At 37.8% G+C, this 15,792-nt stretch overlaps 1 protein-coding gene across 1 annotated transcript; it reads right to left on the bottom strand.

The window, feature by feature from the left end:
- Positions 1 to 1,360: 1,360 nt before the first annotated feature.
- On the bottom strand, positions 1,361 to 15,614 carry LOC110171467 (doublecortin domain-containing protein 2). Its single transcript, XM_055163873.1, has 9 exons — positions 15,328 to 15,614; positions 14,882 to 14,936; positions 11,858 to 11,934; positions 11,645 to 11,779; positions 10,918 to 11,058; positions 10,396 to 10,450; positions 9,982 to 10,165; positions 2,748 to 2,818; positions 1,361 to 2,005 (listed from the first exon to the last, which is right to left on the bottom strand). Exons 1-9 carry the CDS (start codon positions 15,612 to 15,614, stop codon positions 1,361 to 1,363), a joined length of 1,650 nt encoding a protein of 549 aa, XP_055019848.1.
- Between the last annotated feature and the right edge of the window lie 178 nt (positions 15,615 to 15,792).

The raw sequence follows: 15,792 nt of genomic DNA, 5'->3' as shown, positions 1-15,792 counted from the left end.
CATGAAATTATTCTTTGGTCCATCAATTAATCATTACCTTTTTCCAAATAAGTTAAACTTGATTATGAAAGACAAGTAAGTACCTGAAAATAGGTGTACACAAGTTTACACTTTCTACTTTTGAGCACAGTATAGTGCAAATCTTCTTTGCAATGGTGCGTAAATATAAATACTAATCAAACTGTTTAGGCCTGTGGCGTAACATAATTCACAATTCTATGAAAACTTTGGATAATAAGGCAATGTAATGATTATGCTCTACTCAAGAGTACATACATTTTTGATGCACAGTAATCAGGCAAAAGTGGAGATAATTTTTAACAACACACACAGAAATGCACTTTGTAGAAGTGCGTCAAACTTGCTGATATATTTGCCAGTTTGTTTTCTAACATATTCAGATTTCTGACACAAGTTCAGTTTCTGCCTAATATTTTCCACCCACTAGTATCAGATCTCACACTGAAGCAATAATCTGTGCCATGTCCTTAAAGGTGCACTATTCTGGTGTAGGGTTCACCACCTGCTTGTCTCTATGGAGATGTTATTACTTTGCTTAATCTAGTATGGCATTCAACTTATCCATCTCAGTGAAGTCAAGCAGGTGCTGCCACGAAGGCGGCGGGTCAGATCTGTGGAGATCTGACACCGCTCACACATAATAGCACCAAAACAGCAGATTTAAACTCCTTTGTTTCCACATCTGTTGCTTAACAAATCCAGTCTAACATCTTTTTAAGTGCTTGTATACATGTTAAGATATAAGATGGTGCTATTTATTTGTATTTGTATTCATGTCACTTTTATCTGCACAAGCACTTTATTGGGGTTGTGCGATAATTCTTATGTCATGGCCATATTTCCATGTTGAAATATTTCAGACCAGCTGACTGTTCTCCTGTTGTGTGTCATGTGAACATTGTGTGGATGTGACCTACAGCACTGCATGTTTTTCAGTGTACAGTATTGTTTTAGTTTGGTTTAGTTAAGTCATTAATTGTATAAATGCAAGATAAGTTATGTTATAATGTGTAACATTTCTGGCAGAACAATAAAATCTCCATGGAGAGAAGCAGATGGTGCACCCTCAGTCTGAAAAGTTATAAGTGCACCTTTAAGATGATATCATGTCTGATCAGTGTGCAGTATGAACAATAATAGAATACACTCCACCTTTATGTTCCGGTTTACCCTGTACTTCTGTAAAATATATTTCAAAACCTATTATTTGGTATGAGTTGTGATCGAAAAGAGGTTACCTAAATATATAAAATATACTTCACAGCTTTGTTTTCTATATATTTTCTATTGTCACAGTAGTTTTTAGTAGCTTTTAGCACTACCTTTAAAAAATGTAATATCAATTATCTTCTTCTAATTCTTTCTCTTTCTCTTTGTCTGGATCTTCCTTGTCCACGTCTGGCCCGGCTTCACTCTTCACCTCGTCATCTTGTCCGCTGACCTCTTCATTGACCTCTCCTGACTCCTCTGCGTCTTTGCTACTGTCTGCCCCTTCCTCTTCCCCGTTAGCATCACTACTTTTAGCCTCTTTGGTCTCATTATCTGCCTGGGTCTTATCCACGTCGTTGCTGTCTTCTTTCTGTACTTTCTGCTCCTCCCCTGTGTCTGCATCATTACTTCCATCATGGCTGCCGTTCCCCCCCATCCCACTGTCTCCTTCCTCCACTCCTTCTGCACTTTTGTCTTGATCATCTTGTCCACCTTTGCTAGATTCCTCGCCCTCTTTCTCATTACTGTCCGCAGTCTTATCACTAGGTCCCTGGCCCTGGCTCGTGCCCTCCTCTGCGCAGCTTTTCTCATCTGTGTCTGCATTATTGACCACGTCTGATGGAGAGTTTTCTTGTTCGTTTGAGTCCTGCTTCTTGTCTGCTCCTGTGGGTTCACCGGGGTCGTCCTTAGACACATGGGCATCAGATGCACTGGGGGTCTGATCCGAGGGCGAATCATTTCCTTTTGCAGTTTCTTTATTGTTTGGTGAAGAGTTCTGTAAAGACAAAAAAGTGTATGTATTTGCTGAAAATGCATTATGTCAGGGTGAAAAGAATGGATGGTGATTATAAATTGGAGAATACATACAGATATAGAATAAAATATAGTGTTTTTATATGGATGTTTAGCTTTAGAAATTATAACAGGGTATTTAACAAAATTAAAATGACTCTCTCTTTTACAATATCAAAGCTTTTATCCAAAATGCAGCTGTTTTAGTTTTACGATATCTCAAAATTTGCATCAGTTAACACCTAAACCCATGTGTACAGTACAGTTGTTTATGTATTTTAATTCTTTGTAAAGAGTCTTTGAGTGCCAAGAAAGGTTATTCAGTTAATTATTATTGATAATACTGATACTAAATGCAGCAATCAAAATATTGCATGGTGAATAATTATAACTGTGACAGTACAAAACACACACACAAAGACATATGCAATGCAGTGTGTATTTTATTTTGAGGTTATTCAGTATATATATTCACTACTTGAGGCTACTTACTACTTATTGTTACTCCAACTGAATTTAGGTTTAAAATTTAATAAATAGAAACACTTTCCACACATAGCAGCTTTTCTCACAATGTGCTTTAGTTAATTAAAATGTTCTCTGTCTGTCTGTGTCCATGGTTTCTCTCCTTTAGGCCCAAAGTAGCTGTGTTCAGCCCTGCAAGAAGGCCGGTGAATATGCAGTAGAGGATGAATAATTGAATGTGTAAACTGTACATGACATACCTGCAGCTCAGGCTGGTTTTGAAGGTCATCCTCCTCTGTGGCTCTCCCCTCGACTCTCCCCTCCACATCATCTACAAATGACACAGTTATAGAGACTTACAGTTAGTGGATAATTCTCTCAATCCCATTCAGACGTTTAACTGCCACTGTAAAAAGTTTATTTGCTGCTAAAGCTGAAAGTTCATCCTACCTCCAGTCCAAATAAAACCAAAAGACATTATTTCCCTTATCAATAAATAGCCAGACTTATTACATCATTTCATAAAACCATCTCAGCCTTTCTTCATATAATGATGCTTTTATTTACTCTCAGCCTCATTCAAACCATCAGCTGCATCATGACAGCACAGGAGTGACATCTAGTGGCGGAAAGGGGCGCTGCCCTTTCCATAAACGCAGGTAAACAACTTGAGCAGACAATGGAAGTGTGCCAAGGAGAGCTAGTAAACATTTAACAGAGGCACGAGGAGCAGGAGACAGCAGAAGTGAAGGTCAGGAGCTCATTTTAAATACACATATGACATTAGCTGCTTTTCATCATCATTAGTTTAACCGTGTTCTGAGGTTTTATCACTGTCTGTATCCTTACTATTACTATTACATCATTCAGTCTGAGTGTGTGGACTTGTCCAATGTTACCTAATGTACTTTTTCCATTCTAGTGTAAATTAACTTTACACTTTACAGAAAACTTCATCTGTTGTGTTTTTGATCGATTTGTGATTTCATTACATTACATTAAAGGTGCACTGCGTAACGTTTCTGGTCTGTCACCTGCTTGTCTCCATAGAGATGATATTGCTTTATTTCATTATGGATCTTTTAATTGAAAAAATAAGTTAATAACATGCATTCTTACTGTTACTGACCTATAAAATGGCCTGCTGACATCTCCACTGAGAGATATCAGTTTATTGCCATACTGTAGTAGAACCTTCTAACTGAAAGCAATAGCACCTCCAGTAGATACAAACAGGTGGTGGATCCTCTACCATTAAAGTTATGCAATGCACCTTTTAAATATGACAGTAAATGTAACAATCTGCCACCCTACCTGTCAAATATTGCTTTTGACAGTCCATTCTATATCAGTAAAGAATAAATGCCTGCTTACTTTTGTACATAGAGGTTTTGAGGCATAAATATGAATATCCAATTGAGGTGCTGCATTAAAGTGTTTTGCACCTGAGCCTGTTAAAACCAAACCTTCGCAGACCTCACTGTGTTATTTACAGTATGTGAGTGCGACTATGAGTGCTGGTGTTAATGAGGTGCATTATACTGACGCTCGCTACAAACTAAATACTTTTTAATTGAAGCAATCAGCTCTGCATTAGGTATGTAGAGGTGCAACATGAGTATACAGTTTTAGTCTGATATGGGCATGTGCATCAAAGGCCTTACAGTAATTAACCCCAACCATCATTAAAGAAACACAGTATACGCTCTGGTAAACAACATAATTACAGAGTGCTCTAAAACACTATGAGACTGAAAATTCAAGCCGCGACTCAGAGACAAAACAGAAATCATTAACATCTCTAATATTAGGCTCCTCTCTTACACTTTACAGTTGAAGAAGAAAAATGACTTGGCAGAGATTACAAGAGTTTATGGAGACATTTAATGCATTTCAAATGCAAAACTGATTGAAGTTTAGCCATGGTGGGAGATGAAACGTTATGGTAATAATAAGGGACCTCTTTAAGAATATTTTATGGTAATCTTCTGCATTCATTAGCAGTAAGACCAAGTGTCTGTAAGCAGTAAGCAGAGGCTCAGCTAGTACCACAACTCCAAACATCATAACAGGATTTCAGCTAAACCACATTAAATCCAATATTTAGACCGGCTCCTCGGGCTCATCATTAAAATCATTGGGTTCTGTTTTTCCCAATGCAGTGTGCATTCATGTGTGTATGCTACAAAACAACATATTTCTCATTGAAACACATGCAGGGCACACCTGCAATTCAGACATGATGCTGCGTCTCATCAGTCAGTGTGAGCTACAACCAGGATGCATCTCTAAGTGGCTATAATTACTCTTATAAATTGCACCGGCTGCCACTTTTATGAAAGCTAAGGTTATAAATGACTGTTGATCAAGGAAAGAAAGCAATAAAGCACAGAAGATGAAGTGATTATAAACTACAATAAGTTTTCTGGAGAAACTCAGTTCATAAATGCCATTCTCTGCACCACTCTGACAGCTCCTCTGTGTTGCATTTGAGACTTCTGGTGTTCATATGGAGCATTGGCTCCATCTACAGATACAAGTTCCAATGGCATGTTCACATTTCAGATACCATTTCTGATTTCTCACCTTCAGTTATGAGTCATGGAAGAAGTTACCATATCAAAAAATATAGTACAAATGTGTCAAAAAGTTGTAATTGAGGATTTAAGTTAGTTAACTAACCAACAATTGTATGTACCGGTACTTGAAATCAATAACTATTGGACATTTAAATTCACTTAGTAGGATGAGGAGACTGAGCGCTTTTGTAAATTAATATGAGAAATCCACAACTTTTATGTTGGGAGGCAGAAGTGCTAACCTCGCTGCCAGTTATATGTAAACTCACTTTAAAGTATTTAGTGTTTGAAATATACAGAGTACTTACACTTATTCAACTCCTCAACTCTTTAGAAGTCTAATATGTAAGATCATAAGTGACAGCCTCTCACAACCACATAAATATAACCTATATTTTGTATGTCATATCCACTTTTGCAACATGTCACAGCTAAAACACATGTTAACAGATTAATGTGGGAGATTATAGACCTACTTTCCTCTTTTATCCCGTAATCCTGCATCAAAGGGTCATGGACAACCTTTTTCTGCTGCCATGAAAAGAGGAAGATGAAAGGAAGAAGAGGAGGGGACCGCCATGTTGTCTGAGATGTTAGTCATGTGACACAAGTGCACACACACACGCACACACGCACACACACACGCACAGATGTAAAAAGACTTCTAAAGCAAACTATACTTTTCCTGAAGTTGAAGAAAAAAATATTTAAATGTCGCCATCTTTCATACTTAACTTCTCCAATGACGTGTGATTTAAGACAGTCTACCCTTTATGCATGTTCTCTGGCTCTACATACTGTTTTGAACTGTTTCGTTCTGACAGGCCTAGCAGATACATATGCTAACAGGGCTAATTCCCCAAAGCACCCTCACTTTGCATGACACCAGAAGTCGAGCGTTCTGGCTGGATGTGTTAAGGGAACAACACCCCCAGTGTGCTTAAATATGAAGCAATATTTCTAAGACTTAAATCTTTTGAAAACATCCCTTTAAACATCCTTTACTTTTAATCACACTGCATTAAAAATAAAATGTTGCAGAAATTGAATCAGCTATTGCAACTGTAAACGGAGGAACCCCATATGAACATAAAACAGAGTTCTTGCTACATAAAAAGAGGATCACATTTTAAATACTTCAGTATGAAATATGAAACTTTTTATCAGGCTTGGCAGTTTAAACATAGCACATATCTAAACTGACATTACCTGACTTTACTTATTCTGCTCTAGCAGATGATAAACCCAAAACGCCATGCCAAAATTGTTGGTTTATATAATGCTGTCTGCACTGTTCACTGGTCAGTATGATATTGTGATGTGTAAGATGTTGAATATTGTTGTCACAATAATAAAACTGATTTTTATACTAAAAATAAGACTTGATACTGGTTTAGATATCTGATGAAAAACACTCCTTTTTAAAAATAATAGTTTTCAACACAAAATGAGAGCCATTTATGTAATATTATCATGTGATTTATCTACGATACTAGTTTCAACATTGATTAGAATCTGGGTATCACTTCTTTTGACATGCCTAGTATTGTAAATGTTTTAAGTCTGAAAATTCAATCTGAAATTTAGTTTTGAGGTTACATTTGAGCAGTGAATTAGTATTTTCTTGTTATTGTAACCTTAGCAAACCTTTATGCACTCAATCCTTATCCAATAATTCCCAAAGTTTACATGGCAAAAACATTGCTGCTTGCTAAGTGCACCTATACATCTAGAGCACATTAGGCTATTTTAATTCCCTATTCGACACAAAGACCACGCTTCAGTTCTTACATAAACCCAAGACATGTGAATCAATAAAAAGCAACCTTGAGTTACTGTAGATTGCGTTAATGCACTACATCAAGGCATGTACAAGGGGCGCATATAATCAGTAAACACTCCATGGCCATGTCTGTCAAAAGACCCTCTCTTTCTCTCCCTCTCCGCTCCTGTCCACCTCGCCTCCTGGAGTACCCCGCTTCTTTTGTTGATTTCCCGAGCTGTAATTTGGCCTCAGCAAGGGGCAGAGGCAAGTAAAATTCTGCTTTGATGACTCTAAATGGAGAGATTATCCAAATGAAAGGCAATTATGTTGAACCCCCACCTACCCCCTACCCTTCAATATCTTGTGTGCTTTTTATTCCTCCGCCGCTGTGTCTATGGCTTCTAAGGCTGTTTCATTATAGTCACTGCTCACTTCCACCTGTACTCTGGAAGTCTTTTCTTCGTAATGCCCTGCCTTCATCATCTCAACCTTTTATTCCACATTTGGAAACCATGTCCATTATTTTTTTCAACTTTCTTTTCACATGCCGTGTCCCCTTCGCCTGTCAAAACATCTGTTCCTGTCAGTCCCCCAATTCTCATTTCATTTTCTTCTCCATCCTTCCAGGTTATTAACCAAAGCACATAGTCACAAAGGTGCCTCCTGATAAACATCCCCAACTCATTTTAGCAATACAACAACTGCTAATTGGCTCCATACAAACGGGCCGTGTTTTTAAATAGGTTGGTCAAGTTGTCCCCAAGTGAATTGAAAGTGCGGTTATGAAGCACTTTGTTGTTTAAGGTTTAGGTCATGTTTAAAGTTGGATTCCTTTTGTGACCTTTGCAAAAGTACTTGTGGCTCATGTCGCTCACCACTCTAATGAGCAGAAAAGGCCAAGAGCTGTGCAAGAAGACACAGTATGGACATAGACGAATAATGTCTTTTTAAAAACAGAGATAGTTAATGCACTAGTCTTTTATTTGAGCAAAATAATTAGGTAACCACAAACTAATAATGTGGTTAGCTAGTGGTTAATACCTCCTTCAGTCAACATGCAATCTCAAAAAATCCCATTATGCTACTATGGGTCCTTTGTAAGTATTTCAGGTTCCTATACAACTACACAACTTAACACACACACTTAAAGGAAGGTCCACCACCTGTTTGTCTTCATGGAGATGTTATTATTTGCTTGTTTGTATGAATTAATTTGAAAAACATCCATGATTTTTCTGAATGGGGTTGCCTCTCCACAGATCTGACCTGTAACTTGGCCTGTTGGCATCACCTGCTTGTCCCCATGAGGTTAATGATATACTTTGGAACTTTCCAGACAATAACATCTCTATAGAGACAAGCAGGTGGTGGACCCTCCCCCACAAAAGCTACTATAGTATGCTCCACCTTTAATTAATCATGCAGCTAGTCCGTGTAATGTTTGTATTCTGTAACTAAAATGAAAAAGGGGCTTTGTTGTGCTATGTAAAAAATTGATATTCAGTACAGTTCTGCATCTAACCAATCAATGAGGATGATGGAAGCAGATGATTTACTGTTGCAACCACAGGAGAAGAAAGGAGCAGTCAAAAGAAAAGAAGAATGAATGTGAGAGTGAAAGGTTGGCTATACAACTGTCCAGGGAGCACACCGCCTGAGGTCCACAGCTGCTAGAACAGGCTCCAGTCATCCATAATTGCTAAAAGGAAAAGGCTGAATGTATGAATGTTCCTGGTGTTGCTTTAGCTGTTTTGTTTTTGAGCTGGATTCATGCTGTGATCTTTCTCTAACTTCTACCAGCGAGACAACTTTTTGGCTGCATTTCATCTTGGCAGCCGTACAGTGTGTGTTTACTTTATACTCAGTGTGCACACAAAACCGCACAACTGCACTGGCTGTGAGTCCCCAAACAAACTACCCAACATAAAACAAAGTAGCGCTATGGGGGAGCTCTACACAACAGAAAGTCTGAGGACGCATTCAGGACCACGGACAGAGACAGCAGTGCCTGGATCTAACCACAAAGTCAATCAGATGCCATTAGGGGTCAAACAATCAAGGGTGAACAACCATGTGAAATGTTTTTAAGCATCTGAAGCGCTCTTGTCTCGTGCCTGATCTTGTTTTGCGAGCAGTCACTCTGTTAATTTAATCTTTGCTCAATGTCACCCAAGGGGACCAATAATAAGGCTACAGAGTGGTCTATGCCACTGGTATGACATGCCACGTAGATTTGAAGAATTTTGAGGTTGACATTACAGGGCCCACACATGCATACACCTTCTTTAAGCTGCTGTTTGATGCAAAATGCCATCTCCTCTAAAGCAATTCTCCATGCTCCTTTAGGCATGTGCTGTCAAGTCTCCCAGCAGAGGAGAAAGCAGGCCACATCTATCATTGGCCACAGGGTGACGTCATGTTATCACACCACACACCACCAGTTACAATAAGCTCACTGGTCTGGAAAGAAAGCAAATTTATAACGAAGGAATAAGCAGACATTTTAGCTAACTTACACAATGACTTTCATGTAAAAAAAAATACTATAAAAAGATATTGACATTTAAATCTGTCTTGCTGTTTTACCACATTATAAACTGGAGGTATTGGAGGCTTTGTAAGGAGTCTGAACAGGCTAATCACAAGCCGGGAAAGTGACGTAATGTGTTTCTTGTAAAAGCGATTAATGTCATCATTCTAGGACTACTGGCATACATATTTGAAAAGACCAACAGTGCCACTCAGTGGACAATTACAGCACTAGCAGCTTATATAAGGTTTGAATCAGCACTACATATTGATACATAAATATTTAATGCAGTTACGTTTATAAGTTATATGTATGATGAGATTTTAGAAATCTCCAATAGCTTCCTACCAATACCAATAAATAAGAACAGTTTTAAAGTCAATAAGAAAGTTTTTAATGTTGTGATTATTTTAAAATATGCATTTTATTTTGGAAAAACAAGTGTGCCCGAGCTTCTGTGGAAAATGTAATTAAGTCATGTTAAAAATTCTGTCAGACTCTCAATTATATACTGTACAGTATATGTACTGTTTTAATTTGTTTTGTAGGTGGCGCAAACAGTGTTTTACACAAGGGTATAAATATATTATATCTGTGTCATACCATTGTGCAGGTCCTACCCTGGTCAGTGCTGCCCAGTGCCATGCTCTGTCCACTCCTCCTCTTCCTCAGAGATATGAGTCGAGCCTGAGAGATCTCCCTGACGATGGAGGAAAGGTGCTCCTTACTGTTGCCGTTCACAGCTGGAGGAGAGGCTTTGGGGTCTGTTTCTCCACTGTCACTGGACTGTACCATGGATTTACCCTGGTATTAGTAAAAGTACTATTACTATAGTGTTCAAATACATACACAGCTAACAAAAAGCAAACCTAATCTGAAAATAAATGATTTTGTTACCATGAAAATATGATAAATTATAGATGATGTTTATTTACTAGAAATAAATACATGTAAAGATATTTTCAAATGACTAAAAACTGAAAACTTGTTGAGTTTACTACAACTTTTAAATCATTACCATATTTGTCACTTACAGTCCCATTTTGCTTTGACATTCTGTAGATTGGTGGGAGAGAGTAAGCTTTCATTCTGTAAACAAACAAAAAAGGGTAAAATACGGACCCCATGGAGAACGTAGACAGCCTCATGGCACATTGATAATAAACATAAACAACACCTTATTTCTGTTTGGGTTGTTTTGCGACATGTTAATTTGAGGGCTACCCTATATTTTTCCATAAATTATAATACATATACAATGCATACTGCCTGAGGAGGGTACCCCAGAGTAAATACTAGTCCTGGAGGGGTAATTAGTGCCACATAGCGACAAATGTAAACATACACTTAATGAACACCAACACTTTGCCAAGATTTCACTGTTTTGACATCTATTAATGTGGCAGGCAGTGTAAACTTAGTTACAAATATTACATTACAGACTTGATGTGGCATTTTTGAACCAACAGGGTATTCTGTAACATCCATTCCATATGGAGAATAAACAAATTAGCTGAAATTGTAAAGGTCACTTGTCAGGAGTGCAGATATTATACCTCCTCCCCCTCAAGGTTTTGGAGAAAAGTAGGTCGATGTAAGGCAGCTTCTTGAACTTGTCCCTCCCCACAGCCACATAGAGCTGACCACTCTCCAGCTGGTTCCCATCAGTCACCTGTTGGCCCTCATAGGAGTACAGACTAAAGACACACAAAAAAACAGGGTTGCAGAATATATACGTAGTTAGCATCAGCTACTACTGATAAAAATAACATAAATAAATAAAACAAGGATAAGAAAACTAACAATTAGAATTTGTATTGTTAATTGTAAACCTAGTGCTGGCTTATTTATTGTTTTATATTTAAAACAAACTATAAAATAGACAATAAATTAAAAAAATAAAATTGAGTTCAATATTAATTTTCTGCACAATAATAGTCAAATGTATTCCTCCTGAACTCTGCTTCATAACAAAATAAAACAGCCCTAATTGTTCTATTACATTAAGCCAATCATATAGTCTCCTAAATAGAGTTTTATATTGCCCAAATTAGGATAAAATATTGGGGTTAAAAATCTGAAAACATCATCTTCTTTGAACCTTTAAAACCCAAATGTCACATGACATGACATGAGAAAAATGGGCCAGGCAACATAACATAAAAATACAGCTCAGTTATGGTGAAACAAAACTGTATAATGTAGTCCTATAGTTGTATACATCTTATGTTTACAAAAAAGAGAAAATACAACAGAAATATAATGACATTGTAGTACTGGTACCTGCGCACTCCCCCTAGGACCCTCAAACCCATCTTCTCTGTGACCAGCTCCAGGATCTTATCAAACTGTCCCAGTAGCCTCTGATGGATCAGCAACCTCATGGCTGGGTTTAAGACATCACCATTGGCAACAACACTTAAGAAATAAAAGAAAAGGAGAGTAAAAGTTATTTAATGTTTAGTGAAATACATTGCTTAAATTTGTCAGTCTCACAATATGGGGCATGGTTCCTTAATTGGCTTCAGAAATCGCGCTGACACCATGATCCTGTTTTGTGGTGGAGGTTTTACCTGTGAAACAAAGTCAGCAGGGGTCATGTGTACAGGCTGTTTACCCATGTGCCTGTACATTCTGTGCCTATTATTACTAATGGTAAAGTGGAGCAGTCAGCCCCAAAGGAGTTTAAAGGCATCTCTTAATAACAGGAGTGCCTGAGTACATCTGATGTTTGGCAGCTTTAGGGAAAAGACCTGCAGGGAACAGTCGGTGTGGTCCATAATAATGTCAGCAGTTTGGCAAGAGGAAAACTGACAAAGATAATTCTACAAATACACTTAGTTAGAACAATTAAAAATGTCTAATTAAAAGACTTTTGAAAACATACATTCTTATACTGACATTATTTCTCAAATTCATATATTGAGTAGACTTGCTTCTCCACAGATCTGACCTGCTTGTCTCCATGGATCTACTGTAGATATATGTTTAAAGTCATTTGGTCAGCGTTTCAACATCTGCTATGGCATTTATTTTCTAATCTCATTTTTCAGATCATAATTACGCATAAGATTGTGTCCCAACTCTTTTTGAGTTGCAGTTCTGAGTCTATCTCTTGTCTCTTCAATAACCCAGGGCAATAAAAACAGGATATTGTGATATTAAAAGAATTTTGTCCCTGGAGGCCATAAAGAAAGATGTATTGTTAACACACAGGGAATCTATTTTATCTCTATGACAGCAAAAGAATGAGTCCTCTCTAATCCTGGAGGTGGTGAGGGTGAAGAAAGGGAGCGCTGCAGGCCCCGTTCCAACAGCCGTAACCCTGTGTGACAACAAGCTGAGATCCTGCCCTCAGAGATGCCGATAAGAGAGCAGGAAGACTACTAAGAAGTCTTTTGGGGTCTGTGTGTACACCCCGGCAACAGAGGGCTACAGGGACTACATAAGAATTCAACAAGAAAAAAGTGCAATGCAAGAAACAGCAGCACCATAACTCATACCAGTTATTAACAAATAAACACTATAAGTACTATAATATGATATTTATTGGGGTTGAGTGTGATAGAAATCCAATTGTGATCTGGTTAATCTGTTGTTTTGATCATATCGTCATGTGATTTACCACCTTTTTTTTTTTTCCCCTACAATTCTGTGCTATAACACTTCTTCTAAAGCTTTTTCTCTTGGATAGCTTCTATACGGCTGAGTGACTGACAGCTGGACTTGACCTTTCAGAAGAAATTATCACTTAATTTTCTTCTTAAAGGCAATACAAAAATAGAACATAATATGAAACCCCTGACAAATGTCGTATTTTATTGTTATAGGTGCAGAGACAACATTATGATTTTGCCATCTCTTGTCTACAATGTAAATCTTATGTCTTTTGAAGGACTGTGCGAGAATAGCAGTCTGCATGTTATTTAAATCTATCAAAATGAAAGAAAAGACAAACAAAAGCTGAAGTTTCTTGATGGTCCTTGCCCTTAATCCACATAATCAGCTGCACAAGTGGGCCGGTGACGAAGGGTTGGTCCTTGTGAACTAAATTGGCTCATTTTGCTCAGCAGGTAATCAGAGCAGCACAGCCCTCCAGGTTATCTGTGGTGATTTAGCCTCTCAGTGCCAGCTGATAAGACAACATTGTGAACCTTAAGGACTGCCATTCTGATTTGGTTTGTTTGATTTGCATGTAGTCATTTTTTTTTCCTTTCCATTTTGCTTTGTGGGGTTGTGACAGCAAATAATCAGTTCCCTTTGTATAGTAATTTGCACTGGGTTTGTCTTAGAGTTTGATTAGATTTGAATTTGTTAGAAATGGTTTTAGGTTTGTTTTTTGATCATAAATTTGATTTCATCACAACATGTACATTCTGAACATGAAGTCGTACAGAATGTCTTTAAGAAATATCAACAATTATCTGCTTTTTCTTGTTTTTAGTGTTATATTCCCCAGTCCCAGTTTTAAGTTGTGGTTACATCATAGTGGTGTATTAGATTTGCATAAATTAAAAGGGGTAATTATGATCCATAAATGAATAATACATTGTCACCGAGACTAAGTGACAGAACAAATGAAAGGTCTGCTCAATGCTACACTGCTCAGCTAATCCTTCTCAGGCCCATACAAAGTGTCTGAGTGGCAGAGGGCTGTGAAGTTGTTCCCAAACACCTTATATACAGGGAATAGCAGCTGTGACCCTAAGACCCGACTATAGGCCAGTCACGATAAATACTATACCACCGTATGGTTCAATAAAGGACAGCTGGAACAATATATTTTGGGGCTCCATTTTATCATGTGTACATTTTCTTTGTAAAAGTGAGGAGATTTTATGTATTTTTCTTGTACTACAACTACATTGGAGCTGAGCTGAATAAGTGACTTCTATGTACTATTATTGGTCAATAATTAGCCATTCTGTTACTTTTAATGATACTTTAATTACAATTTTATCTTGTATTATTGTTATTGTGTCAGAAGCATATGGTGTTTTCACTATTATCATTTATTACAGAATATCTCTGTACCAATAAACTCAGCTTCAAAATGTGTTACTGTGAGAGGGCCTACAAACACATGCAGTAAAAATCAACACATGAGTTCTACATATTTTTCAGGTGATCAGCCCATTCTTGGTTTATTCTTGTGCTAAGTGTGGTTATGCTGATGTTGCTGTATTTTAACTGTTGTTTACAATGAATCCAGCCCTGTATGTGAATAAGTGTCATCATACACAGTCTTGGATTACAGAAGTGTGAGTAGAACCTGAGCATATTGCTCATGCACACACGCCCAGATTAAACTGTTGATTGACACACCAGTGTAAATTATGGATGCTTGTTCCACTGCTGTAGAAAGTATTTATAGGCTGCCAAACACTTAACTGGCTCAACTCATGTATGACAATGATATTAAAACCTCATATAGGCCAATTAAATGACTAACCCAATATTATATTTGCATAGTTTGAGTCTATGGAGACTAAATGACATGGGATTTAGCATTTTACTTACCTGCAGAGGAAGAGCCTGCAGCATCCTCCTCTTTCTTGGGCCAATCTCTAAGTAACTAAAAATGAAATATTTGAGATGTTATTATGAATCATACATAACATTGACAAATAAACAGTTAATAAACAAATACATTTTTCTACATTTGTCTTTTGAAAATGTGTTAATCTGTGTTATGTGGGATGCGCTTCCAGAAACAAAGATGTGCACGGGCTGATGACTCCAAGTGGCTGAAATAGGTTATTTCTGCCCTTGAATACTCCTGAGTGTGCCCAAATACCAAGTTGTCAGTTTTCCCTTAGGAATTTCCCTAAGACCAGTAATGCACTCCCTTTGTGCAGTAGGGCTATGCAAAATAAATATATTAATACACGCAATTAAAAACACAAATAAAACATCATTTTGCATTATAAAAATAACATTTACATTACACTATTTTCAGGTCTTACTCGAGTTTTTTGAACCTCTCTCTGCCTGCAGCCACGTACTGCTCGCCACTCTGCAGGTTCTCCAGACGGTCTACCTTGTGTCCACCTCTGGGCGTGTAGATGTTCCTCACGGCTCCGAACGGCGCTTGAATCCCGCTGGTCACTTCCCGCAGCAAAGTCTCAAAGTTACACACTCTCTTCTGGTTAATCACTATCCGTCGGGCCTCGTAATAGGGGTCTCCGTTACGGTACATGAAGACATTCTTAACGACAGGCTGCGACAGAAAGTTTGGCTTTTCGGCATTCATCATTGGGTGTCAAGTGCTCTCGTTTGGATAATAGTTCACTATTTGCGCGTAATATGCGCACTGTCCATTATAACTCTAACGCATTTTGATAAAAAACGGCGCATTAGCAGGCCAAAACTCTCAAATAAAGTCGTCTTAAACTAAATCTGAAGACTCTAAAGTTGCACCTGTGCCGTCT

This window comes from Boleophthalmus pectinirostris, unplaced genomic scaffold (assembly GCF_026225935.1).
Source record: "Boleophthalmus pectinirostris isolate CB_2022bp ecotype Guang Dong unplaced genomic scaffold, ASM2622593v1 HiC_scaffold_6, whole genome shotgun sequence".
Lineage (NCBI taxonomy): Eukaryota > Metazoa > Chordata > Actinopteri > Gobiiformes > Gobiidae > Boleophthalmus > Boleophthalmus pectinirostris.
The sequence above is the reverse complement of the archived record's forward strand: the minus strand, read 5'-3'. Positions and strand labels throughout refer to the sequence as shown.